The sequence below is a fragment of the Vulpes lagopus genome, chromosome 2, assembly GCF_018345385.1.
Source record: "Vulpes lagopus strain Blue_001 chromosome 2, ASM1834538v1, whole genome shotgun sequence".
In the NCBI taxonomy this organism is placed as follows: Eukaryota; Metazoa; Chordata; class Mammalia; order Carnivora; family Canidae; genus Vulpes; species Vulpes lagopus.
In genome coordinates this window covers 73,332,445-73,359,308 of record NC_054825.1, presented here as the reverse complement: position 1 = coordinate 73,359,308, position 26,864 = coordinate 73,332,445, and the positions used below count along the sequence as shown (strand labels likewise).

Sequence of the window (26,864 nt, the reverse complement as noted above, 5' to 3'; positions counted from 1 at the left end):
AATCAGGTTACCAAGAAATAATAATAATAAAAAAAATTTATTTCTGTACAAATCTGTAGCATTCATATATCCTGGTCTAGAGCAGGAGAAGGAGGAGAGATGTACATAGTCTGTTTTGTCCCCAAAAGAGGGGTAAATAGTTATGTTACCATTCACTCCCAATACAGACCCTGAAAAGGCCCAGATCTTGGGCTTCAGATATCAGAACATAATGGTAGGGCTCACCCTGCTCCAAAAAAACTCAAACGGCAAGCCTCCTACTCCTTGGTCTCCTGTTCACCCTTAGGAAACAAAATCCTTTTGTCTGGCCAGGCACATGTTGGTGAACCCCAGGAGAATGTATCCATGTCTTTATCTGTAGCAACTATACTAAGCCTCTGATAGCCCATTTTGGAGCATCCCTGAGGTCAGTCTCTGGAGGTACTGCTGACGCAGAGGGGGCAACTGGGGATATAGTTCAAAGCCTTCTGGGAGGGCAGAATTAGGGAGTTTATAGTGGAGAAGGTGCTGCCGGAGACCCTGCAAAAAGGGAAGAAATTTTATCAAGTAGGTACTAACATCCTGTTGAGATCTCCGTCCCCCAAGACCTATTTTCCCACCCTTTAGATGTGCTGCCCCCCTACCTCATCTGTCAGCAGCCAAGTTTTCTGTAGCAGGCTCCTGCGGGCAGCCTTTACCTCATCCTAGAGGCAGAACACAGAGGAAAAGATGGCACTGGGTTGATGGCTGATACCCATCACTAGCCTCAATGGCTCTCATCTCCTCCCCAGCTGACCTGGAGGCAGCTCAATCGCAGTCTCGCAGCATGCCTTTGGAGACAGGGATGTAACTTACTGAGCTCTTTGGGTCCTGGGAGAAGATGAAGCTGTTGACATGGGCCACCGCCACAGCATACATCACAGGGCACCAACGTGGACAGAGCACACCAGTAACCAGGGTCCGGAAGTAGAGCTGAAGAAGGACCAGGTTGTCTTCAGGAGGCTCCGTATAGCATTCCAAGGACACAGGCAACTGTGACAGGGCGAATGAGACATGCTGAGGGTGAGGGTGGGAATGTGTATCATGGGACAACAGGGTGGGTGCTTGATAGTCACCTGAACCATATTGTGAGGGGAAAGAGAAGGTCTTGGACAGACCATCCATTCCTGTCTATCACAAGGATTGAGGTTAAAGACAAAAGAGCTGGAAGCAGGAGAAACTGGGAAGCAGTAGTCAATTTCTACTGCCCACCACTACTTGTTTATGTGCCTTAAAATAAAAACTTTCAAAATTTCACATTCAGGAGCACCTGGGTTGCATAGTGGTTGAGCGTCTGCCTTCGGCTCAGGTCATGATCCCCGTGATCCCAGGATTCTGGGATCCAGTCCCCCAGCAGGCTCCCTGCAGGGAGCCTGCTTCTCCCTCTGCCTATGTCTCTGCCTCTGTCATGAATAAATAAATTAAAAAGTCTTTTTTTTTTTTTTTTTTTTTAGATTTTATTTATTCATGAGAGACACACAGAGACAGAAAGAGAGGCAGGTCCCATGCAAGGAGCCTGACATGGGACTCGATCCCAGGTCTCCAGGATCAGGCCCTGGGCTGAAGGCGGCGCTAAACCGCTGAGCCACCCGGGCTGCCCAAATTAAAAAGTCTGAAAAAAGTCACATTCAACTGCTCCATATTATGAAACCTTCCAAAAGTTCATTTTCTTCGGATCAGTAACTCTATAAGAAAAATCACTCTGGATGCCTGGGTGGCTCAGCAATTTAGTGCCTGCCTTCAGCCCAGGACGTGATCCTGGAGTCCTGGCTTCAAATCCCATATCGGGCTTCCTGCATGGAGCCTGCTTCTCTCTCTGCCTGTGTCTCTACCTCTCTCTCTGTCTCTCATGAATAAATAAAACCTTAAAAAAAGAAAAGAAAGAAAAGAAAATCACTCCTAATTCCATGCAGAAATGATTATGAGAGGGGCACCTGGCTGGCTCAGTACAGCATGCAACCCTTGATTTTGGGGTTGTGAGTTCAAGCCCATGCTGGGTGTAGAGATTACTTTAAAATATAAAATCTCTAAAAAAAGATTACAAAAGAGATAAAGTTTATATCCAGTGGTGTTTATCATAGTGTTACTTCATATAGCAGAAAATTAGAAACAATTTTCATGCCCACCAAGGGGTTCTGAGAAAAGGATGCACCTATACAATGGATGATAATGTAATAAAAAATGTTGATTTCTTAGAATATTTAATGATTGAAAAAAGTTTATCATACGTTAAATGAAGAAAACATTATGAAGGGATCTCAATTTTATAAAAATATATATATGCACATATAAAGACTAAAAAAGAAAAATCAAAATCAAAACAGTTACTACTGGGCAGTGGGATTATGGATGACCATAGTTTTTTTTTTTTTTTTTTTTAAAGATTTTATTTATTTGAGAGAGAGAGAGAGAGTGCACAAGCAGTGGGGAGAGGGAGAAGCAGACTCCCCAATGAAGAGGGAGCCCAACTAGGGCCTGGATCCCAGGACCCTGAGATGATCATGACCTGAGCTGAAGGCAGACACTTAACCGACTATGCTACCCAAGTGCCCCTGTTCTTTTTAATTTTTAAAAATATTTTACATATTTTTTAGTTCTCTATGTATTTTATATACATGTTAAATATATTTATTAAAATATTTATACTTTAAGTTTACTTAAAATTATAATGAACATAAAAATAAGTTATAATGGGGATCCCTGGGTGGCGCAGCGGTTTAGTGCCTGCCTTTGGCCCAGGGCGTGATCCTAAAGACCCGGAATCGAATCCCACGTCAGGCTCCCGGTACATGGAGCCTGCTTCTCTCTCTGCCTATGTCTCCGCCTCTCTCTGTGTGACTATCATAAAAATAAATAAATAAATAAATAAATAAATAAATAAATAAATAAATAATTAAGTTATAATGAAACAGTTATAATGAAAATTTTAAAAAACCTTAAAAAATAGTAATTCTCTACAGCTTGTAAGTTTAACCCTTTAGCCTGATTTTTGAGGCCTTGTAAGACTTTATTACCCTGTTTCCAACAAGTTCCTAAACTGAAATCTGTTCTAAACTCTCTCTTCCCACCCTGTTTTTTTTTTTTTTCCTACCCTGTTATAATCCTTCCTCCCTCCAAGCTTTTGCTGATGGTGTCCCACCATTAGTGTGTACAATCCGTCCTTCATCCTCACAATCAAATTCTACCTAACCTTCAGTACCCAAGTCAATCCCTACCTCTTCCCCAAAGCCTTCTCCCTATGGTAAGCCCATTTTGGTCTTTCCCTTTTCTGAATCCTGCCCTAACACCTAAAATATGAATAACTTAGAACTATGTTAGTTTTTAGTATGTCTCTTATTTAGACTATAGCACTGAGCAATGAGTCATGGCTTGTTAATAATAACCAATGTATACTATATGCCAGGTACTCTGTTAAACCCTTTCAGTGGATTCTCTTAATTCACTGCCCCTCAGGCCCAGTACCAGAAAGCCATGGTAGGCTCTGCTGACAAAGTACCTGGGTCAAAGGCAGGCCCAGAGCTCGCAGGGCTCCCACATGCTCCCCAAAAAGGGCGAGGCGCAAAGTGACGCTGAACCGACGCTGCAGGGGAAGGAGAACCAGAGCTCCAAAGAGGTGGTCCCCATAAGAGACAGCCTCAAAATGCTCCAGGAAGTTGGCATAGAGGTCAGGGAAAGATGCAAGGCCGGGAAGGGGGCAATCCAGCCTGAGGTCTGGCAGGACTTTAGGCTGGCAGAGCCGGGCCAGGAGGGCTGCCACCAGATGTTGTATTGGGGTCTCCCGGAAGAGTTCACCGTCCACCAGGAACACACACATGAGCCGTGCCAAGCGGGCAGCAGGAGGTACAGCCCAGAGGGCCTGGGGGCGCCAGCTCTCCAAGACCAGCACCCACTGCAGGGCCCGCAGAGCTGTGCTTATGGTGTCAGCAGGAGAGAGCCCCAAGGGAGTGTCTGAAGCCTGGTGGTAGAGGTGGATCAGTGGCAGGAAAGGCCAGTCAGTAGGCAGCAGTGGCTCCTTAGGCACAGGGAGCAGCAGGGTTGGGACTCGCCACAGCTCCCCTCGGTACCAGGCCTGAGAGGCTAGCAGGCTGGCTCGGGCCAGTGGGCAGTGGGTCACGTAGCAGTTGCGGATGCTGGGGAGGTCCTGGCAAGCCTGAGCCAGCAGAGCCCCTCGCCCACACCCAGAGTCCTTGCCGCTCCCTAAGGACAGCCGGTCAGAGAAGTCGGCGGCCTCCAGACCCCCTGATGCTCTTTCCCTGCAACAGAACCCAAAAGCCAAAAATGAGCACTTGAACCAAAACCCTCTAAACACCATGCTGGTGCTCCAGGGCTTCCCAGAAGTTCCTAGGTCCAATTGTGCTCTTCCCTGTTCCCCTAATCACTTTCTATGTAGTGTGTGCAGCAAAGAGGGTAGACACTAGAGTCAGCTGCCTAGGAGCAGGCTGATGGGGCTTCTCGTGCCTGTTTCCTCATAGTAAACTGGGAATAACAACAATGCCTATCTCATAGTACAGGGAAAACAGAACACAAATCCTGAAGCCACCAGGTACAGAGTAAGCACCCAGTCCCCATTAGGTGTTATGTGTGTATGGCTAGTTTATAGGCCACTTCTTAGCTGGCCACACTGAAGTCTCATAATTCTCTAGTGTGGGTGTCTTCATCCCTGCTTTACTGATGAGAAATGAAACTCTGACAGGTAAAGCATAATCCATGGAAGAGAGGGGATTAAACCCAGGTCTCCTGACTCCAAATTCAGGGCTCCTCCATCAACAGCCACAGTCGCCCCTCAAAGGGCTGAGCTGATGTCACCAGCCCTGGACTCACGGGAGGAACTCCAGTCGGAATACACAGCTCAGCAGGAGCTCGTGGGCAAGGTGCTCACTTCCGGGCAGCAGTCGGCTCAGCAGGGCCAAGACCATACTATGATGAAGGGCAGCATTGATGACCAGGGCTGGCTGAACTGTTGCCTATGAACAGAGAAGGGATTGGAGCGGGGGTGTGTGTGTGAGAGGGGGATCAGAGCAGAGAGAAGTGAGGATGCAAAGAAGACAGATGCACAGATCCTGGGCATGTCTAGAGCAAAGTAGGAACTGCATGGACTGCCAGACGCTGGGTAGAGTTAATGGGGGAGGGTGAGGAGAGTGGACAGAGGTATGGGAGGCTGGGGTGCACCTACCACTCTCTGGGCCAGGATGAGTGCCAGGTACTGCAGGTGGTACTCATGGCGCAAGGCCCACGCAGAGAAGGGTGTGAGGAATGGGGCAGCCACAGGAGCCAAACATTGGAGGAAGTAGTTCTGGAGTCCTGGGGTAGCCAATATGGTGGCCAGCTGAAGAAAAGCAAACTTGTTCAGATCTAAAAGTGACTGATCTTTCCTGGGGTTCCTCAGGTGGCTGCCTAGACAAACTCACAGAAACAGGTGCTGGCAGGAGAGGCCTCCCTTCCCCTAGTAGTACCCTTACCCTTTCTTTCTGACTCCTCCCATCTTGCCCCTCCACATCCCCCCTCCCTTACCTGACCCCTAACCAGGTGCCTAGGTCTCACCTGGTCACATAGCCCCTTGTGGATCCGGGCCAAGGTGTTGAAAAGAGAGAGAAGGGCCGTGAGGAACGGGAAGGGTGAGGCTGAGCCAGGCAGCCAGAGAGAGGGGCGGCCTCCTGCGCTGCCCAGTGACACAAGGCTGGGGACGGCTTCAGGGGCCGGAGCACAGAATTGTGGGTTGCAGAGAGGGGAGCAGCACCTGGAGGCAGAATGAAGAAGCTCAGGGGGACTCTGGCCTGATGGGTGCTGGGCTGGAAAAGAGTTGCCTGGGCTGCGACCAGGGCCAGCAGGGGCCTGGCTGTGTGGACCAGTACCCACATTCCTCAGAGCCCTCACATGCTGCCTGCTAGGGATTTAGGCTTCCTTCCAGCTGACAGGTCCTACTTGGGATGGAACAAGGAGCTAGACCTAGGAGTCCCACAGGGAGAGAAGCTACTTCCTTCCCACTGCCCCCACCCTCCCAACCATACACACACACTGTACACACACAGAGTACATACCCAAGAGAATCCCACAGGCTGCCCAGAGAGGGTGTGCGCAGCAGGGGTAGCAGCAGGTCCTCTGACAGGCGCTCCATATCCTGAAGCCAATCCTCTGGGCACAGATTTGGCTGGAGGACCAAGGGGTTCACTGAGCTGACAGCCCAAGATACCCATTCTCCTAGACATGGTGTCCCCAGGCTAAGCCCATTTCTCTAAGAGCCCAAGAGTCAGTGTTTGGAGGTTTCTGCCCTCTGACCCTCTGGAGAGAGAAAAGACTCCAAGGTTGCCCTGACATCCACTATCCTCAGAGCATGAAGGCTCCAGGGAGACAATACTGTTGTCTGGGGTTCTCTGTCCCCACCAATATAGCTCCTTGGCAGCTCCAATGGATATGGGGGGGGGGGGGGGGGAGAAGAGAGGAGGGGGGAAAAGGTGGAGAGCAGGAAAAAGTGGAATGGGGAGGTAGGGTGGGGAGGTGGAAACAGAAAAGGAGGTAGAGGGTGGTGTGTCAAGATAGAGGCAGGCACCCAGGGGACAGAGGAAGGCAGGCAAGCGACACTCACCTGCTGGCTCCAGGCCTGGTAGTATGCATCCAGGAAGAGCAGGCAGGCAGTGGGCACTGGGCCCAGGGCATGCCACATCTCGAGTCTTGGCAGCAACTTCAAGGTCTGTCTGAGACAGGGCTCCACAAGAGGCTGGAGCCCAGACACCTGTGTCCAAGTGATGGAGGAAGGGGTGGCCGACAGACTGGCCTCAGCACAGTCACTACAGGAATGCCAAAAGGGGTCACAATGAAGGTCCAGCCGCCTCGACTCTCCCATAAGCTCTACTACCCTTTTCCTCTGGAGGAGTGCTGCTGCCTGTTCTGGAGCTCAGAGCTATGACCTACCTGCTGGGCTCAGGGGCAGTGCTGCTGGTTGCCAGGGTCAGCCGGGTGAGGAGAGTGAGCAAGGCGGCTATCCGCTGTACAGACAGGGGCTGAGGGGGCTGGGTGCTGAGCTCCTCTGGCACAGACTGCAGGGCCCGCATCAGCACTGGGTACAGCTCCCTGGGGGAGAACAATCCCAGTCTTTCAGCATACAAAGACATTGGACATGGAGACAGAAGACACAAGCCAGGGTGCTGCCCCACGGATCTGTAGTTTGGTTAAGGAGGCTTGGGAGGGAGAGGCCCCAGGGATGGGCACTCCTGGAAGGCTTCAGAGAAAAGGCAGGCTGGAGGCTGAAAGGAAGGAGGTAGACCTTCCAGGTTTCCTCCCAACAGGGATTTAAATCTGATTTCACCAAGCTACTAAGGCTGCTGTGCACAGAATGTGGCTAATTCAGCTTTGTTCTACTGGCCCCCTGGCCCCCAAGCTCTCTTCATTCTTCCCAGAATCCTCTCCTCCTTAGCTTCCCTCTGAGCTTGACACCTTGAGCAAAGCTGTTATCATATGTGGCCAGAGTGCAGAACTAGAGGGATCCAGGCCAGTCCAGCTCTCCTCACCTGTAAAGGTCACCACCCTGGCCGTAGGAGGCAGCCACAGCCCACAGACGGAAGGACTCAGTGCTCATCATCTCAGCTTCCTCTGGGAGCAAGGCCATTTCCTGGGGAGCCTCTGCTATAAAGCGGCACAGGCGACTCCGGAGGTCAAAGCCGCTCAGCTGAGGGTGAAGAGAGCAGTCTGGGCATCACATTTAGCTGGGGGCCCAAGTGGCCTCAGGGTCTCTTATTATGACCACAGCTCAATTCAGCCGTGTTCCAGGCCCCTCTCAGGCCATGGGGTCTTAGCTTTGGGCCAAGATGAAACCACCTCATCCATCACTCCTCCTCTGTCTTTTTAGCAAGCACTTACTAGGCACCCTTTCTAGGGCTACCAGGCTAGGGGTGATGGCTGCCCATCTATATGTGGCTCTTCTGGTCTGGATCCAGGGAAGAGGGAGCCCTCCCTTCAGGTAACGAAAGCACAGTAGGCCTATAGGATCCACTAGACTCCAGGTGATTAGGCTCCTGGCTCGTGGTTTCTGTTGCATTTCTAAGCAACTGGATCAGAGATGAAGAGGAAGATGGCATGAGCTGGTTACCCAGAGTCCAGAGGCCATGCTTAGCCTTCAACCCAGCCCTGTCTTAAGTCCCTCATCCCTTGCCCTTTGTCCTGCTCACCAGCCGGGCAGCAATATTCCTACCAGCCGAGGCCAGGACACGAAGTAGTTTCATGGCAGTGGCACAGGGCACTTTGTGTAGACTGGGGGCAGGCCCCACTCCCACAGGAGACCAGTTGGTAGGCAGGAACTCTCGAACCACAGTCTCTATTAGCCGAGGACACTCTAGGACCTGAGGGACAGGAAGAAAAGGGAGGTGGGGAGGCCGAGGGTCAGGCTCAGACCCAGCTAGGCTCTTTGCCTATTCTTTGTCTCCTTCTCTTCTCTTTCTCACCCTTGTGGCTGACTCCAGGGAATGCCGGGCCAGACGGATGAGCACAGCCAAGATGTCAAGGACCACAGAAGGTGCTGGGCAGGTTACCTCTAGCACATAGCGTAGCCGAGGCAGCAGATTGGTAGCCAGAAGCCCCTGGTGATCAGAAGGATAAACCTGGTGCCAAATGCAGCTGGGCCCCAAACCTTGATGACCCTTCTTGCCTAAGATGTGCTTGCCCTATGAGGGTGCCGAGGTGCCTTAGTCAGTTGAGCATCTGACTCTCGATTTTGGCTCAGGTCATGATCTCAGAGCTGTGAGACTGAGCCCCACACTGGGCTTAGCACTGGGTGTGGAGCCTGCTTGGGATTCTCTGTGTCCCCCACCCCCTCCCTAAAGCTGCCCCAGCACCTTTACCTTGATGACGTCATGTCGAGCCAGATCAGATGGAGGCTGGTTTCCTTTCTCAGGGCTCTTCCTTTTTGCTTTCTCTGCTGGAGGCTCTTCATCTTCATCCTCATCGTCCTCCTTGTCTTCCTGGCTGGGCATCAGAGGGAACACCAAAGCTCCGTGGTACCAGGAGAAGGTGGTGTCGAGGAGCTCCTGCCATAGGGAAGGGAAGGAGATGGCAAAAAGAGGAAGGAGTCAGGTCCGGAAAAAGGTCTAGGAGTAGTCAGCAGAAGCCACCTGCCAAGAACAGAAAGGGAAGGCTGCTGGGCTTTGGGGCCCTTAGGAAAAGATGGTGATGCTGCCAGCCCATTTTCTGCTCTCCCTGGCAAAGCCTGTGCAGTAGGGGCATGCCCAGCAACAGGAGTAAGGACCCTGATGCCTCAAAGCCCCATTCCTATCCCTGCCTACCTCATCTCCGGGAGCCACCAGCAGAGCCCGAAGCGCCCGGACGGCGGCTGCAATGACCCCATCCACTCTGTCATCCAGGGAGAAGCGCAGCAGGAAGAGGAAACCAGCATCCAAAAGGAGGCGAAAGACACTGCCCACTAGCCGGTCCCCAAACTCACCAGCCTGGGCCTTGGGGGGCAGGATAAAACCTTGCTGAAGATGTTGAAGTTACTAAACCCTTCACTTGCCCACCTATGACCTTGGGTCTGTCCCATTCCCCATCTACCCCAGAGACAGTTGGTGTATGGGCTACTGGGCTGGAACAAAAAGGATAGGAGGTGGGGAAGTCTAAGGTGGGGGCAGGGGGCTGGCGAGGCACAGGGGCAGGCAAGGCCAGGCCAGCAGTCCACTCACCCTGCTGATGACCTGGGCCAACACATGCAGCGCTAGTGCTCTCTGCTGGGACACCTGGCTGCGTGTCAGGTGGAATAGCTCCTGTAGGGAGTATCCTGCTCTCTGGAGCAGGGACAAGAAATCAGAAGGAGCCAAGACACAGGGTGGCATCCCCCAACCAATCCACAGAAACCCCGATTATTCCAGGCACTGAGCTAGTTGTCAAAGGGAGGACAAAGTTAAGCAAGTGGTATCTCTTGCCTCTCCTCTCCATGGACTGTCAAACTGGTAACGAAGATTAAGATTTGCACACAGTAACCATGACATAAAGCAGACAGGGAGGAATGCAGTAATCAGTGTTCAATTTGCAAGAGGATAATAGGAGAGAAAGAAAAGGGGGACATGGAGAAGGGACGTGATCTCAGTGGGTAGGCAGAGCTTCCATGGCCTGAAGAACTGAGTGAGCCTGGAGGTCCCTGAGCCCCCAGGGTATGTGGGAGAGGGCACCACAAAGGTGCAGCAAGAGTGAGAAGGAAGAGCTGTAGGGTCAGCAGGGCTGTCACAGCAGGCTAAGGAGCCAAGACTATTCTGTGAGCAGAAGGGAGCCAGGAAACTTTCCAAGGCAGGGCATTGCCTAGGCTGGGCCAGAGGGAATCAGGATGGCAGCCTCATGAGGGACGGATGGCATGGCTGAGAGAGTGGAAGATGTGGTGACTGAACAGGTAAGAGGGAGCAGGCCTCTTTTCTAGAAAGCATCAGGGGAGGTGACAGACATAAAAATGTCAAGTCCAGGCAAGTGACTGGAATGTGAAGGAACAAGGAGAAACATTTTGAGCCTAAGAACCTATGGAGAGCAAAGCCAGGAAATAGAACAGGATACACAGAAGGTCCAAGGCAGCTGACCAGAGGCCTCTTCCACATGGCAGATAAAAGCACTTGCTGAGAGCTGCCCAGTCCTCACTGGGCCCCGTGCCTCACCTCTGCTTCTTCTCCATGGTGGTGCAGGCCCAGATGGGTGGGCAGGTCCACATCAGGGGCCAGCAGCTCTCCCTGAAGACTAAATCGGGCCTGCATCCTCTAATGGGAAGAAAAAGAAGTCTATAGGCTGGGAACACAGCAACTTCCCTACACCTACTCCTCACCTTTTATCCCAGGCCTCCAGTCCTGACTCTACCCCTGAGTGGAAATGGAACTCCCCGGCCAGGGGCCAGGCAGGGTGATGCGAGAGGAGGAAAAGCACAAAGGAGAAATGTTTCTCAAGCTCCAGGGAAGAAAGGGGTCTGTGTTCAGGTGTAGGAGCATGGGAGAATGAGAAAAGGGGAGCATGGAAAGTGATGCTGTCTCTGGGGGTGGGTAGAGCTTCTGTGGCCACTCCCAGCCCACTCCACCCCTTGTAGGCCAGTTGGCCCTCCTCACCTCCTGCGTCCGCTGCCTCCGGAGCGGAGGCAGATCCTGGGTCCAGTGGAGCTTCTCCAGCTCCACGGTGTCCATGTGCACCCATTCTTTGTGGGGGTTCACAGGCAGCGCCAGAGCTGGGAAGATGGAAGCAGAGTAGTATTCCCTAAGGAGCTCAGCTCACTGACCCAAAGGGGTCCCAGATGTGACCCTGCAGCTGCCACACCTACCTCTGTCCAAGGGTCTAGCAGCCTGTGCCTTTGGCTATATCTAAGTGGCACAGCCACTCTGGGCTCTGGGCAAATATTTCCGATATGGCGGAACACACCTAGTCCTGGGCTCTAGCCTGTTGCTGACCCAAGTATTCGCTGAGAGGGGCAAGAGGAGGAGGTAAAGAAAAGGAGAGAGGTAGCAGACGAGGAAGAGAGGACCATATATATCAGGGTAAACACAGTTCTCCACTGTCTATACTGTGGAGACAGTACTTTTTTTTTTTTTTTTTAAGATTTATTTATTTATTCATGAGACACATAGAGGCAGAGGGAGAAGCAGGGAGGCTCCCCAAGGAGCCTGATGTGGGACTCGATCCCGGAACTCCAGGATCACTCCCTGAGCCAAAGGCAGATGCTCAACCGCTGAGCCACCCAAGCGTCCCTAGTACCGACCTCCTAAAGAGGCAGGAGAGTGGGGTAGCCCTGGTGGTGCAGCGGTTTAGCGCCGCTTGCAGCCCGGGGTGTGATCCTGGAGACCTGGGATCGAGTCCCACATCGGGCTTCCTGCATGGAGCCTGCTTCTCCCTCTGCCTGTGTCTCTGCCTCTCTCTCGCTCTCTCTGAATGAATAAATAAATAAATCTTAAAAAAAAAAAAAAAAAAGAAGCAGGGGAGTGAAGCAATGAGAAGCAGCCATCCTGCTTCTGTGGGGCCAAGATACGTAAACACACACCCCAGACATCCTCCTTCTTCTCCCATAATCCCCACCTGACCTGCTCAGCTGGCCCAGAGCTCACTGAAGGGCAGGAGGTTCCTGGCTTTCATAATTCGATTTCTTTTGTTAATCACTAATAAAATAATCCTGGTCCTGGGAAATGAGTGCTCCCACTGGCCTCTCTGCTTGAAGTCTGGCATGTTCGTTAAGACCTGTGTCAGACTCTTCTCCCATGGCCCTGGCCCTGCCATCTTCCCCCCAACATGGACAGCAGAGGCAGAAAACTGTAGGATGGACAGAGCCAGAGCAGGCACAGCTACTGCAGAGGCAAGATGGACATGATCTGCTGGGGGAGGGGTCAGCCATCACACCCTGCTGTCACTTATCAGGGAAGGGGGAGAAGGAGCAGTAACAGGACAAGAAAACAGGAAACATATACAGGAAGAGCATACACATCAGCAAATGAAGACTGACTTCCAGACAATAATGGAGATTAATGTTAGATGTCCAAGGACAGAGAAGATTCTTTCCCATCTGCCAGGCCTAGGAGAAGGGATACTTTCTTCTACTTTTATTCTCCAAAAGATGCTCCCCTTCCTTCAAACCTGGGGCTCCTGGATCCAGATCATCTTCCTGTCTGGGCTCCTTTGCAGAAATTGGCACAAGGAGCTCCTCTCCGGTGACCTCAACAGAGTGTCCTCCTGGCCTCTGCTCCTCTGTGGCCTTCTCTCCTGCTTGCTCATGGGTACGGCTGCGAGACCTCAAGAAGGCAACCAAGCTGGGATCTAGAGGAGGGGATGGAAGGGAAAGTGGGTGGTGGCAGATCCTCCCCAGCCTCCTGTAGACCTGAAACCTGCTGAATTCTGCCTATTGGTGCCAAGATCAGGACAAGCCATTTCCCACCCCTGGCCTGAGCACCCTAGGTGCTCTTGGGGATTTAATGACCCACACCTGTCACTTGGACGTGCCCACCCACCCTCCTCTCCATTCTTCACAGTCCCCTGACCCGCCCAGGTTCCTGCCCATCCTTGTGCTTGGCTCCAGGTCAGAGGTCCAAAAGAAGGGCTATGGAATAAATGAATAAATGCTGACTGGGGCCAAGAGAAGGGATTTACGGGAACAATTTATCTCACTTCTAGATGACTTATTTAAAAATATTTACTGAAACCTAATCTACGTATGCTCTATGAAGATGCTAGATACACAGTCTGGAAAAGATTGACTTGGTGCTACTGTTCTGGTGAACAGAAACTAGGAAGGAGGTATAGCACGCTCTAGCATGCTATACCTCTGCTATATCATGCTATACCAGGACATTTCAAAACTGTGCCAAAGAGCACCAGCTATAATCTAGCATGCACTACACTAGCACAGCATACACAATACAGTGGTTGAGAGCAGGGCCCGTTAGACCTGATAAACCTGGGTTTACATCTCATCCGTGTTCCTTACCAGCCATATGACCTGGAGGAGAGTTTTTTCAAGTTCTGAGACTCTTGTTTTTGTTTTTTTTTTTTTTAATAAGTAAATGAAGTTAGTACTACCTACCTTAGAGGAAATGTTTGAAGACAGAATGTAATAATGCATTCAAATAGCAAAATGCCTGGCACGCACAGTAAGCTTTCATCAGCAAGTAGCAGTCCCTTCCCAGCCCAGTCTCAGGAGGAAAGCCAGGTATGCCGTACCAAGCTGAGCCAGCAACCGCTGCTGTTCCTGAAGGATCTCCTCAGGAGCCATGGCTTGCAGTTTTGCTATGTTCTCTTCATGGATGGTCTGGGCTTCCTGCTCAGCATCCTGGCTCCTGAGCCCCTTCCCTGTGACCAGATGGGGTCCCTGGAAGCCAGGGCTGCCCCATGGAAGCTGGCAGCCCTGCTCCCTGGGTGCGAGTGCCTTCCAGGACACAGCACCTGGAAGAAGTATATGATCAGTTTCATCGCCTCATCCCAACTGGGCCTTCTAGCCCTCTTCCCTAATCCTATTAGCCCTGGAGACAGACAGAGGCCCCAAAGATTTCCTAGGCACAGCATGGAGACACCTCCCCCCTACCCTCCATAACATAAACAGGTTGGATTGGGTGGTGACCTCTCCACTCATTTTTTCCCCCCTTTCTGAGGGATGTTTCCCTAAGAAATATCCTACTTTCTGACTCTTCCCTTGGATGTTCAGGCAGCCATCTGCCTCCAGAAGCCTGTCCCTAGCTCTTTTGCTAATATTTTGCATTGTTAAAGGAATCGTGGCCTTCATCTTTATTTTACAGTCTCTGCCAGACACCTCTCTTTCTTTCCTCCTAGGGTAGCATAACAGCCGGCATTCTCCCTGTACTTAAGACCCAGATATAAACCCAAGCCACCCGAACTCAATCCTGTAAGTGGGGATAAAGGACAGATTCCTCTTTAGATGGCTCAAATGCCATCTAAATATGCCTTCATATTTGATGTAGGGAAGACATATACTGCAAAGTGACTCTACGATTATGTATTACAAAAAGGCCAAGCCCAAGCCTCTTCTTTTTTTTTTTTCATTTTTTTAAATTTTATTTATTTAGGAGAGACACAGAAGGAGAGAGAGGCAGAAAGGCAGAGACACAGGCAGAGGGAGAAGCAGGCTCCATGCAGGGAGCTGGACATGGGACTCGATCCTGGGTCTCCAGGATCAGGCCCTGGGCTGAAGGCAGCATTAAGCCACTAAGCCACTGGGGCTGCCCTGCCCAAGCCTCTTCCACCCCAGCTTACCCTCTGGTGGATCCAGGGAAGACACAACTTCTCTAACTGGTGGAACCTTGGCTTCAGACGCTCTCTTTGCTGCAATTTCTTGGGCAAAGATGCTTCTCTTGCCAGATATTGCTGACCTCCCCTATGAGACAAAAAAGAAAACCCAGGTGACTACTACTACCCTGGTCACTTCTTAACCTCTTTTCTCTAAGGCTACTGGAACAAAGGGACTTGCTTAATCTCCAAGGATCACAACCCTAGTCCTCAGAAAAGCAGGGCTCTATAGGAGGACTGGTCTGGAAATCTGACAAATTTGGGTTGGATTTCTGGCTCTTCTATTAGATATGTGGTGTTGGACAATTTACTTAACTTTTCAGAGTCTCAGTTTCCTCATCTGAAAAATGGGGATGATGATATCTATCTTACATGGTTGTTATGAGGATTTTTTTTTAGGGTTTTATTTATTCATGAGACAAGGGGGTCAGGTGGGCAGAGACATAGGCAGAGGGAAAAGCAGCTCCCCTTGGGGAGCCTGATGCGGGACCTGATCCTGGGACCCCGGGATCACACCCTGAGCCAAAGGCAGATGCTCAACCCCTGAGCCACCGAGGTTTAACACGGTGCTACCTTAACAAGAAAATTGTTTATTATTCAGATTATCTGCCTGAGGAAGATGCACTATGAGGCTCACTTAATGTCTCCCAAGTATCATCTAAGCACTTTGCCTACTTGTCTCTCCTGTGAGCGATGGAACACAGGAGGGAAAGCAACACCACTGGGCACAGGCAGATTCACTGTCACTGAACTTGTATCTCGTTCCTGCAGCAACAAAGCACAAAGGAGTGAAGATATTAAGATTTCCCCAGGCTGGACACTATCCTACTGGCCCCAATTCTGTATGACTAGAATCTCTAGGGAGTCATGGACCCACCTTCCTTTTTTGAGTACAGTGATTCTAAAATAGCCCCAAATGGACTGCAGGAGCATAAAGTTCCACCTTTTTTTTTTTTTTTTTTAAAGATTTTTATTTACTTATTTGACAGAACACAAGCAGGGAGAGTGGCATAGGGAGAGGGAGAAGCAGGCTCCTCGAGGAGCAGGGAGCGCAATGCAGGGTTCTACCCCAGGACTCTGGGATCATGACGTGAGCTGAAAGTAGATGCTTAACTGACTGAACCACCCAGGCGCCCCTAAGTCCCACCTTTCTGAATCACCCTCTACTCATACAGCTCACCACCCCCAACCAAAATCCTTGCTGCCTAGGATGCCTCATCCCACCCAACCAGGGTGATACGCACAATAATTTTTGTCAGGACAGCAGTGATGTGCTGATCATGCCTGTTCAGCCTCTCTTCAGGGTCCTCATGTTCTGGTGGGAGACAGCCGGGGCTGGGTCTAGCTCTCTTTGAAGGAGCAGGAACCAAAGCTGGGGGCGAATCTGGGAGATCTGAAAAAGGAAAAAAACCAGATGTGAGGGCAGGAGGAAACCAAAGAAAGAAAGGCAGCTACGAAGCCCCGGCCCAAGCTGTGTCACTCTGGACAAGATATTTAAACTCTGTGAACCACTGTCTCTTCACATGCAAAATGGGGCTGCAGCAACAGAGGCTACACAGTATCTGAAATAATGAAGGGGGAAAATCCAGCCACATCAGGAAGAGGGAGAGGATCCCGAGGCCATACCCTCTCTCCTCCTCAGCCACTCACTGTCCAGTGTCACCACATCCCGATGATCTTGCAGCAGAGGCTGGTCCAGGTTAGTGTCACCACCTCTCCTATTTCCTTTCTTCACCAGTTGTACTGCTGGAGCTGCACCAGCTGCAAGAAACTGACTCTGGAAGCGCAGCAAATCCACCTCTGACTCGCCTGGCTTTGGTCTCGACAGCATCTTCACACGCCAGCTGCTTCTCTTGTGCAATTCTTTCCAACACTGCTTGGGTGTGGGGATTCCCTCTCATTCACCCCTATAAGCAATAAAGTTGATGGGCCCTCTGCAATTGAACCTTGATTCTTTATTGTGCATCAGAGAAGACACTTCTTAGGTTCACATCAACTCATTCCTTCTCATTCATACCTTACTGGTATTTCCTATTTACCCCTTCTGGATGTCATCAGCCTAACAATATTTACTGCCAACTTAAGGTTCTTTACAATCTGTGGATGATAAAAATTCTCAGGAACAACTGTAGGGAACCTAAGAAAAAGGGCATCAGGAGTCAGGCAGATAGGGCAGCCCGGGTGGCTCAGAGGTTTAATGCCTGCCTTCAGCCCAGGGCATGTTCCTGGAGACCTAGGATCGAGTCCCACGTCAGGCTCCCTGCATGGAGCCTGCTTCTCCCTCTGCCTGCGTCTCTGCCTCTCTCTCTCTCTGTGTGTGTCTCTCATGAATAAATAAATAAAATCTTAAAAAAAAAAAAAAAAAAAGGAGTCCGGCAGATAAATGTCATACCAGGGACTAATGACTCTGTATCAAACTTGAGAGAATATGCCTGGCCTAAAGGTGTTCAAATTATTCAAAAGCAAAACAAAACAACCTTGCGCTAAAAAAGATCAACATATAAAAATCATCTGTATTTTTATACACCAACAAAAAGAACAATCAGAAAAAATTAAGAAAACAGTATCTCTTACAATCGCATCAAAGAGAGTAAAACACTTGGGAATAAATTTCACCAAAGAAGTACCAAACTTACACTCTGTCGAGCCCCACAACTGCCCCTAGGACTCTGCGGTCGCGTACATTTCTGGACCACCCGAATGAGCAGAGAAATCACCGAGTCTCAGCTCCTGCAGCCCCGCGGATGGAAGGCCGTAGTCGGGATCTCCACACCGAAGAGGCCGCGGCCACTCCAGTGCAAAGCAAAGACACTCTGGGAAGCTCCGACAAAGGAACTGGATACCCTAGAGCAGAGCCCTGCGCCGGGGAACCCTGAAGTCCATCCCTCCAGCGTAGCCCCCTACCTGCCCTAGGACCGCCTGGACTCCGCCATCTTGCCCCGCAAGGGCCGGACTTCCGCCGTCACCAGGTCTGGGCTTCCGCCCCGCACCCCAGCCCGCCTCTCCCCGGCCTGGCTCCACCCCTCTGGGGTTTGCTCGCTTAGCGCGAGGACGCACACACACACCCTTTTTTTTTTTTTTTTCCCAAGTTTTTTTATTTAAGTAAAGTCTATATCCTCCGTAGGGCCCTAGCTCCACCCGGAGCTGGAGAGTCGCAAAAGCTCTTCCGACTGAGCCAGCCGGGTGCCCCTGCCCTGGGGACCCAGAGCGCCGAAGAGATACGGCTAGTTCCTGCTCTGCCCCACCACGTAAGCTCTGTGCTGACACGTAAAACACTCATCCTTCGAATGTACAGCAGGCACAGGCTCTTCTGCACGTACGACACCCGTGACAGAGGCAAACTCTGTCTTCAGATGCCCCTCTGCGCTCACCAGTCCGGATGATCACATCCTAAACCCATGGGCAGTACCCAAGATGACCGCCCCACTGGATTTGTGGGTGAGCAAGAAGATAAGCATGTAAAAGGAAAGGCGAGAAACACTGTAGGAATGGTATTAGTGAGAAGAGTGAAGAAAACAGCCTGATTGCCTTTGCTCATGAAAATGTCTTTTCTTGGAAATCCTTCCTTTTTTCTCTCCCTCCTCCTACCCACAGAGTCTTTCTTTTCCTTTAAGTCCTAGCTGGAGTGTACTCTAAAACCTTTGCCAGGGGGCACCTGGGTGGCTCAGTGGTTGAGCATTTGCCTTTGGCTCAAGTGGTGATCTTGAGGTCTAGGAATTGAGTCCCGCATCAGGCTCCCTGTGAGAACTCTGCTTCTCCCTCTGCCTGTCTTTGCCTCTCTCTCAGTGTCTCTCATGAATAAATAAAATATTAAACACACACACACACAGAACCCTCTGTCAGCCAGGCCTATTCACTGAGCTTTCCTTGGACTCTTCCACTTTACCACTTGTGTGGCTTGTTGGGAATGCACTGCCAATTATCAGCTATCACTGGTCACGTTTTCACAAGCCTATGTGCTGTTCTCTTGAATAGACTGTGAGCTCCTTGGGGGACCAGGCCTTCTTTTATGCATCAGTAGTGCTCAGCAACCAGGATGTTGCTATGAATTTAGGACTTTAATAAATCATTGCTTGACTGAAGGCCATCTTAGGGCAGCCAGTGTTAGTCCATTGGTTCTTGAATTTTAGCAGGCATCAGAATCACCTTGAGGGCTTGGTTTTTTTTTTTTTTTTAGGGCCTGTTAAAACAAATTACTGGGCCTCACCCTCAAGACTTTAGGATTCAGTAAGTCTTGGACAGGATCCAAAAATTTGCATTTCTAAAAGCTCCCAGGAATTCTATAGAATCTTTCTTTAGTTCTCTTGGTCACAACTGCAGCAGTAAATTTCAGCTACTAGGCTTTAGCCATCCTTAGGATCCAAAATAGTACTGGACCTGGTCAGAAATTATGGGGAGTGAGGAAAGGGAACTAGAGCTAGAAATGCTGGAAGAATGATAGTAGAAAATCATTGTTTGCAACCGCTAATAAAATCATCGCTCCAGGCAATGATCATCAATGATTGATAAAACTATTAGGTGAAAAGTCGATGAGGCTCTTACATATGATGGATCAGGTTGACAACTTATGAACATCAAGGGGTCAGCTAAAAGTGAGACCACTGGACTTATTTTGCTTCTGATTTGATGCATTTGGGAGTACAAAACATCTCCCAAGAAGCCTTCAGGCCAAAAAAATTGAACTTGAATCTAGTGAAGGATTTAGATCTAACTACCAATCTACAGGAAATATGGGTGATAGAAGAACATGTTAAATGATAACACAAGGATACAATGAACCAAACCCCAGTTGTGGAAAATTCTACAAATAACCAAGTTTCTTCTCTAAATTTCCTGTCCAGGATAGAAGGGGGACCTTTTATAGATTTATAAATACATAAGAGACTATCAGTTAAATATGTGAGCTTTAAAAAAAAAATCCAAAAAATAAATAAATATATATATTATCCTTGTTTGGATCCTGATTCAAACAAGCCTAATGTAAAAAGATGTTTTTTGAGACTATTGGGGAAAACTAAACACAAACTGGGTTTTATATGATAATAAGGATTTTTTAAAAAAAATATTCAATATGAAGATATTTTTTTGAAAAATAAACTTTATTTTAGAATACTTTTAAGATTTCATTTATCTATTTTTTTTAAGATTTTATTTATTTGAGAGAGAGAGAGCATGAACCAGGGGGAGAGGCAAGGGAAAGATAGAAGCAGAATCCCTTCTTTGCTGGGAGCCTGATGTGGGTTTAAGAACTCTGTGATCATGACCTGAGTCTAAGGCAGAGGCTTAACCAACTGAACTACCCAGGTACCCCTTTATTTATTTATTTGTTAATATAATCTCCAACCCCCAATGTGAAGCTCAAATTCATGACCTCAAGATCAAGAGTCACATGCTCCACTGAGTAAGCCAGCCAGGAGCCCCTAGAATAGTTTTAAATTTACAGAAAAATTATAAAGAGTTTTCATTTACCCTAACATAGTTTCCTCACTTCTTAAAAAGATTTTATTTTTATCTATTTATTTTGAGAGAGGGTGGGGGGAAAGGAGGGGTGGAAGAAGAAGGAGAAAAGAATCCTAAGCAGGCTGCAGTCCCACAGTGGAGCCTGACATAGGGCTTAATCCCATAATCCTGAGATCAGACTTGAGCAAAAATCAGGAGTAAGAGGCTCAACTGACCGAGCCACCTAGGAACCCCGAAGATTTTACTTTTAAGTATTCTTTCTCTACATCCAAAATGGGGCTTGAACCCACAACCCCAAAATCAAGAGCCAACACTCCACTGACTGAATCAGCCAGGCACCCTCCATTTTTTTATTTTATTTTTTATTTTTACTTTTATGTTTTATTTTATTTTTTTTATTTATTCATGAAAGACACACACAGAGAGGAGAGAGAGAGAGAGAGGCAGAGACACAAGCAGAGGGAGAAGTAGGCTCCATGCAGGGAGCCTGACGTGGGACTCGATCCCGGGTCTCCACGATCGCACCCTGGGCTGAAGGTGGCACTAAACCGCTGAGCCACCCGGGCTGCCCACCCTCCATTTTTTAAAAGTTTATTTCAGTAATCTCTACATCCAAAGTAGGGCTTGAACCCATAACCCTGAGATCAAGAGTCAATACTCTTCTGACTGAGCCAGCCAGGCACCCCCATCCCATTTTTTTTTTAAAGATTTTATTTATTTATTTGAGAGAAGGATTGAGGGAGAGCAACAGGGGAGAGTAAGAGGGAGAAGTAGACTCTCCGCTGAGCAGAGAGCCGGATGCAGGACTTGATCCCAGGACCCTGAGATCATGACCTGAGTGGAAGGCAGACACTTAACTGACTGAGCCACCCAGGTACCCTTCACCCATTTTTTAAAGTAAGATCTATGCCTGATGTGGGGCTTGAGCTCAGGACCCTGAGATGGAGATCAAGAATCACATGCTCAACCTACTGAGCCAGCCAAGAGTCCCAGTTTCCCCTGTTTTTAATATCTAACATTAATACAGTACATTTATTAGAGTTAATGAACCAGGATACTTGAGTGGCTCACTTGGTTAAGCATCTGACTCTTGATTTTGGATCAATCTCCACCTCAGGCTCCTAGTTCAAGGGGAATCTGAGATTCTCTGGGTTTTCTTCTGCCCCTCCCACTGCTCCTACATGCGCTCCCTCTCTCTCAAATAAATAAATAAGTCTTTTTAAAAAAAGAATTAATGAACCAATATTGACACCTCATTACTAACGAAAGTCCATATTTTATTCAGATTTCCTCAACCTTATCCTAATGTTCTCTATTCCATCAAGACTATTTAATTGTCATGTCTCCTTAGGCTTCTTCTGGTGGTGACAGGTTTGCTTTTTTTTTTTTTAAGATTTATTTATTTCATAGAAAAAGAGAGAGAGCATGAGCAGGAGAATGGACAAAGGGAGAGGGAGAGTGGGAGAGAGAGAAGCTGACTCCCCACTGAATGGGAAGCCTGACACAGGGCTGGATCTTAGTTAGGACCCTGAGATCATGACTGGACCCAAAATCAAGAGTCAGGCACTCACCTGACTGAGCCACTCAGATGCCTCTAGTGGTAACAGTTTTGTAGACTTTTTTTTGTTTTTGATGACTTGGACAGTTTAAGGTAGTACTGGTAGGATTGTACAGAACATCCTTCAACTAGGATTTGCCTAATGTTTTTCTCATGGTTAAACTGGGATTATGGGTTTTGGGGAGGAAGAACATAGAGCTGAAATGCCATTTTTATCACATTGTATCAGGGGCACCTACTATCAAAATGACTTACCACTGTAGGTGCTAACCTTAATCTCCTAATCACCTGGCAGAAGAAATTCAGATCTTTCCAGTGTAAACTTAGTTCCCCTATCTCTGCTTTCCATCCCATCGTCTTTGTAAGGAAGTCACTATGCATGGCCCACACTTGAATGTGGAGGGATACTACCCCTTCCTTTAGAGTGGAATATCTACATAAGTTTTTTATAATTCTTCTGCATGGGAGATTTGTCTATACTCCCAAGTAATTTATTTATTCAAAAGATTTGACCCTTTGATAGACCCCATCATCGTGTATGTGTGCCTGTGTTTGGGTTTGCATTTGTTTGTTTATTCATTCATTCATTCATTCATTCATTCATTCATTCGAGACACACACACACACAGAGAGAGAGAGAGAGAGGCAGAGACACAGGCAGAGGGAGAAGCAGGTTCCATGCAGGGAGCCCGGTTTGGGACTCGATCCCAGGACTCCAGGATCACACCCTGGGCAGAAGGCAGATGCTCGACCACTGAGCCACCCAGGTGTCTCTGGGTTTGCTTTTTTGAATACTTCTTTACTTTTTGGCACTACAAGATCCTCCAAGATCATCTTGTATACTTCCTGCTCCAATATTAGAATCAGCCATTATTCCAAAAATCCTTAGTTCCTTTTATTGGGTAATGGGATTAGAAACCAAGATTTGGGTGCTGGTATGCTCATCACTGCTGGGAGGTCTTGGTTTTAGGGCCTTCTCAGCTGGCAAAGGAAATATATCTGCATATAGTGTTATATATACATATCTATAAATATTTCTATATGTAACCAACTGAACCTATATATGGATGAGGGTTTTTTTTTTTTAGTCTGCTGCAGTGTAATATTTACAGTTGAAATTAATAATACGGCTAAGATTTGCTTTTAAAAACTCTAGGAAAACAATAAAAAAATTGGGACAATAGAACACAATTAGCTAAGATAATACCAAAGCAGAGTGATGGATACCCTGGAGATTCGTTATACCTTTTTCCGGACCCCTGGGAGGCTCAGTGATTGAGCATCTGCCTTCAGCTCAGGGCGTGATCCTGGAGTTCCGGGGGAGTTCCGGGATCGGGTCCTGAATCGGGCTCCTTGTGTGGAGCCTGCTTCTCCCTCTGCCTGTGTCTCTGCCTCTCTCTCCCTCTCTCTGTGTATCTCATGAATAAATATATAAGATCTTTTAAAAAAATCTCATAATAAAATTTTTTTTTAGGGGCAGTTGGATGGCTCAGTTAAATGTCTGCCTTTGGCTCAGATCACGATTCTGGGGTCCTGGGATTTGCCCCACATTGGGCTCCTTGCTCAGCAGGGAGGCTGCATCTCCCTCTGCTCCTTCCCCTGCTTGTGCTCTCTCTCTGTCAGACAAATAAATAGAATCTTAAAAGAATAAAATAAAAGATTTTTAGGGGCACTTGGGTGGCTAAATTGATTAAGCATCCAATTTTTTTTTTTTTAAGATTTTATTTATTTATTCATGACACACACACACACACACACACACACACACACCACAGAGAGGCAGAGACACAAGCAGAGGGAGAAGCAGGCTCCATGCAGGGAGCATGATGTGGGACTTGATCGGGGTCTCCAGGATCACACCCTGGGCTGGAGGCAGATGCACAACCACTGAGCCACCTGGGCGTCCCAGCATCCAACTCTTTTTTTTTTCCCAGCATCCAACTCTTGATCTCAGCCCAGGTCTTGATATGAGGGTCATGAGTTCAAGCTCTGCATTGGGCTCCACACCCAGCATAGAGCCCACTTAAAAAAAAAAAAAAAAGTAAAAAAAAAACAACAAAAAAAAACCCAGAAAAGTATCACTTGCCAGGCTGTATTTAAAGAGGATCAAAAAGAGAAACAGACAGCTAGATATAGGGCATTCAAACAAATATCCTCACACTCACACAGGTATTTCCTTTGTTCAGCTAATGAGGGCCCCCACTCACACATGGACCTCTTCCTTTCAGGGCCATCCATCCCTAGGTAAAATTTTGAAGGAGACAAATTTTTTCTTCCACATGCTTGGACCCATCTGTCATTTCAGAAACCCCAAATTTATTGCTGTCTTCCTGCCTCCTAAGTTGCTTTTGGGGGAGAAGTCTGACCATTTGAAAGTCCCTTTGTGACTATACATCACAGTTCTATCTCTCCTAGGTATTTGTATTTCTGCTTCATCTTCGCACAGGCAAGGTGTGGCACTGTTTCTGACTCAGGAATTTCAGGCAAGGGATGTTTGGCAGGCGCAGCAGCCATCCCCAGTGCCCCTGGCATCACACCTGCAGGCAGTTTTCCTCCAAGGCCCAAAGGAGTGGACTCCCTGGCTTCTCTAAGGTGATGGGGAGTGCAGTCCATGGCCCGCCCATTCTGTGAGTGGCATTTTTCCCAACTCACTTCTTTAACCAATAGCTCAGAAAGAATGGATCCCTGATCACAGGGCAGCAAGGCTACCTTGATCCCATGGCTCGCCTTTTTCCTTCTCAGTCCATACAGCCCCTTCCCTGAGTGGGGAGGACAGGAGGAGAGGGTCCTAACTCTGAAGAAGCTGAAACAGCTGCTTCCTGAGACTAATGGAATTTGCCATCAAGGGATTCTGCTACTATGGGCAGATGGGTTGTATGCTTGTTTGTTTGTTTGTTTGTTTGTTTTTAAAGACTTTATTTATTTATGCATGAGAGACACACAGAGAGAGACAGAGGCAGAGACACAGGTAGAGGGAGAAGCAGGCTCCATGCAGGGAGCCCGACATGGGACTCCATCCAAGGTCTCCAGGATTATACCCTAGGCTGAAGGCGGCGCTAAACCGCTGAGCCACCTGGGCTGCCCGGTATGCTTGTTTTAAAGAGAGGGAGGGTCTGGGATGCCTGGGTGTGTTTGCCTCTGGGTCAGGGTGTGACCCAAGGGTCCTGGGATCAAGTCTGACATCCGGCTCCCTCCATGGAGCCTGCCTCTCCTTCTGCCTGTGTCTCTGCCTCTCTCTGTGTCTCTCATGAATAAATAAATAAGATCTTAAAAAAAAAAAAAAAAAAGAGGGGATGGAGGGGCAGAGACAGACTCTCAAGCAGGCTCCAGGCCCAGCCCAGCACAAGCCCACCTAGGGGCTTGATCTCAAGACCCTGAGATCATGACTCAAGCCTAAAATTAAGAGTCCAATGGGGATCTTGGGGTCCTGGGATGTATTCCCCATGGCTCCCTGCAGGGAGCCTGCTTCTCCCTCTGCTTGTGTCTCTGCCTCTCTGTGTGTCTCTCATGAATAATAATAATAAAAAAAAGAGTCCAACGCTTAACCACCTGTGTCACCCAGGCATCCCTGGGCAGATGGTTTTTATTTCCAGGTTTGTCTGTATTTTCTCTCTTACCCTGGCCTCCTTGGGCAGTCCTCAATAGAATAGGCACATAATTCACCCAAGTAGGGAGATGCCAAGGCCCAACCTATCTCCATCCATAAAAAGGGGTTGCTGCTGGCCCTTCCTCTCCCCTCTGGTCTCTTCTTACTCCCCTGGGGTAGATCATAGCTGGTTCTGGTTCTGTTCTGAGGACAGGAACTCCTGGGACAGCTGCTTCTGCATTATGTCAAATACATTTCCTGTTGATTTGATTAGTTTCCTTCGAAACACTGTGTTTATAAAAGGAAGGGAGGCTTTGCAGGCATGTATTTGCACAGCCAGCCAACCTCCTTCAGTCACACACACACACACACACACACACACACACACAGAGGCACTTTCTCCCCATCCACCCACAAAGTGTCAGTCACATTTAGAGTTTGCACAAATGCACACCCTCCCTCATACATCACAATGCACACCCTCTCACCCACCTACATGCTTCTTCCACAAAATCACACCTGCTCACATACCCTTAAAGCACGTTCCTATACCATGCTGAGAGAGAGAGAGAGAAAGAGAGAGCACGCGTGAGAGAGAGAGGTAAGAATGGGTTGCTAGGGCTCAGGAAGGAAAGCACTCAATGTGGGCGCTAGAAAGTCAACAGACCAGGACCCTATAGTCCCTTCCCACCCTGCAAATAGAAATACTAAGAATTGAGAAGGGTTCAAAAGCAGGGATATAGGGCAGCCTGGGTGACTCAGCGGTTTAGTGCCGCCTTCAGCCCAGGGTGTGGGAGAAAGGATCGAGTCCCACATCAGGCTCCCTGCATGGAGCCTGCTTCTCCCTCTGCTGTGTCTCTGCCTCTCTCCCTCTCTCCCTCTCTCTCTCTCTGTGTCTCTCATGAGTAAATAAATAAAATCTTAAAAGAAAAAAAAAAGCAAGAATATAGAAAGCAGAGACTCCGAGCTCTTGGCCTCTCCAGGAAAGTGTGATGCCCCAGGGCAAAAGTGATGTGCCTTCGGCCTGCCCTGAAATAGGAAGTTCGCGTAGGCTCTGAGTGCAGAATGCAGTGGAATCCATGACATGTCCAAGAAGCCCATCTTGACTGGTGGCAAAGGTGGTCCTTGGGCTGGTATTCCCTGTCAGAGTCCAGGAAATGAGGGAAGAAAAGGAAGTGGAAGTTTGGGTTTGGGCTTCGGGTTCAACATCCTCTAGGAGAGGTCTTTCCAACGTGGACTAGAGTCATAGGAGGCTTTCTTTCACTGGAAACTTGAAGTCCCCTGGAGAGAGGAGAGGTGTGGGAGAGGGCCTCCAGGAGTGCAGAGCTGCAGCAGCCATGTTGCCGCAGTAGCGCTGCCCTGGCCAACCTGGCTTCAGCCCCAGACCGTTGTCTGCCTGCCCCGATCCGACTCAGCCCAAACTCAGAAGCTGTGGCTTCTGGAACAGAGCAAATCTTTTCCTTTAAAAAAGGGTCCTAGAGCCCACCCACAGTACCCAAGAAAACTGGCAGA

General features: G+C 48.8%; 1 protein-coding gene across 2 annotated transcripts; it reads right to left on the bottom strand.

Annotated features, from left to right (window-relative positions):
- Positions 1 to 275: 275 nt before the first annotated feature.
- Positions 276 to 17,747, bottom strand: RPAP1 (RNA polymerase II associated protein 1). 2 transcript variants are annotated; one of them, XM_041745583.1, is made up of 25 exons: positions 17,653 to 17,747; positions 16,399 to 16,655; positions 15,993 to 16,141; positions 15,424 to 15,513; positions 14,716 to 14,836; positions 13,669 to 13,890; positions 12,589 to 12,768; positions 11,079 to 11,194; positions 10,641 to 10,739; positions 9,684 to 9,785; positions 9,291 to 9,458; positions 8,850 to 9,035; positions 8,454 to 8,588; positions 8,181 to 8,351; positions 7,524 to 7,681; positions 6,928 to 7,086; positions 6,602 to 6,803; positions 6,057 to 6,166; positions 5,560 to 5,755; positions 5,192 to 5,344; positions 4,840 to 4,982; positions 3,515 to 4,271; positions 835 to 1,011; positions 624 to 683; positions 276 to 519 (listed from the first exon to the last, which is right to left on the bottom strand). In XM_041745583.1, the coding sequence occupies exons 2-25, from the start codon at positions 16,577 to 16,579 to the stop codon at positions 370 to 372; spliced, it is 4,185 nt and encodes a 1,394-aa protein (XP_041601517.1). In that variant the 5' UTR covers positions 16,580 to 16,655; positions 17,653 to 17,747; the 3' UTR covers positions 276 to 369. The 2 variants fall into 2 exon arrangements, with proteins under 2 accessions (XP_041601517.1, XP_041601516.1); XM_041745582.1 differs by having other exon boundaries at positions 17,385 to 17,694.
- Between the last annotated feature and the right edge of the window lie 9,117 nt (positions 17,748 to 26,864).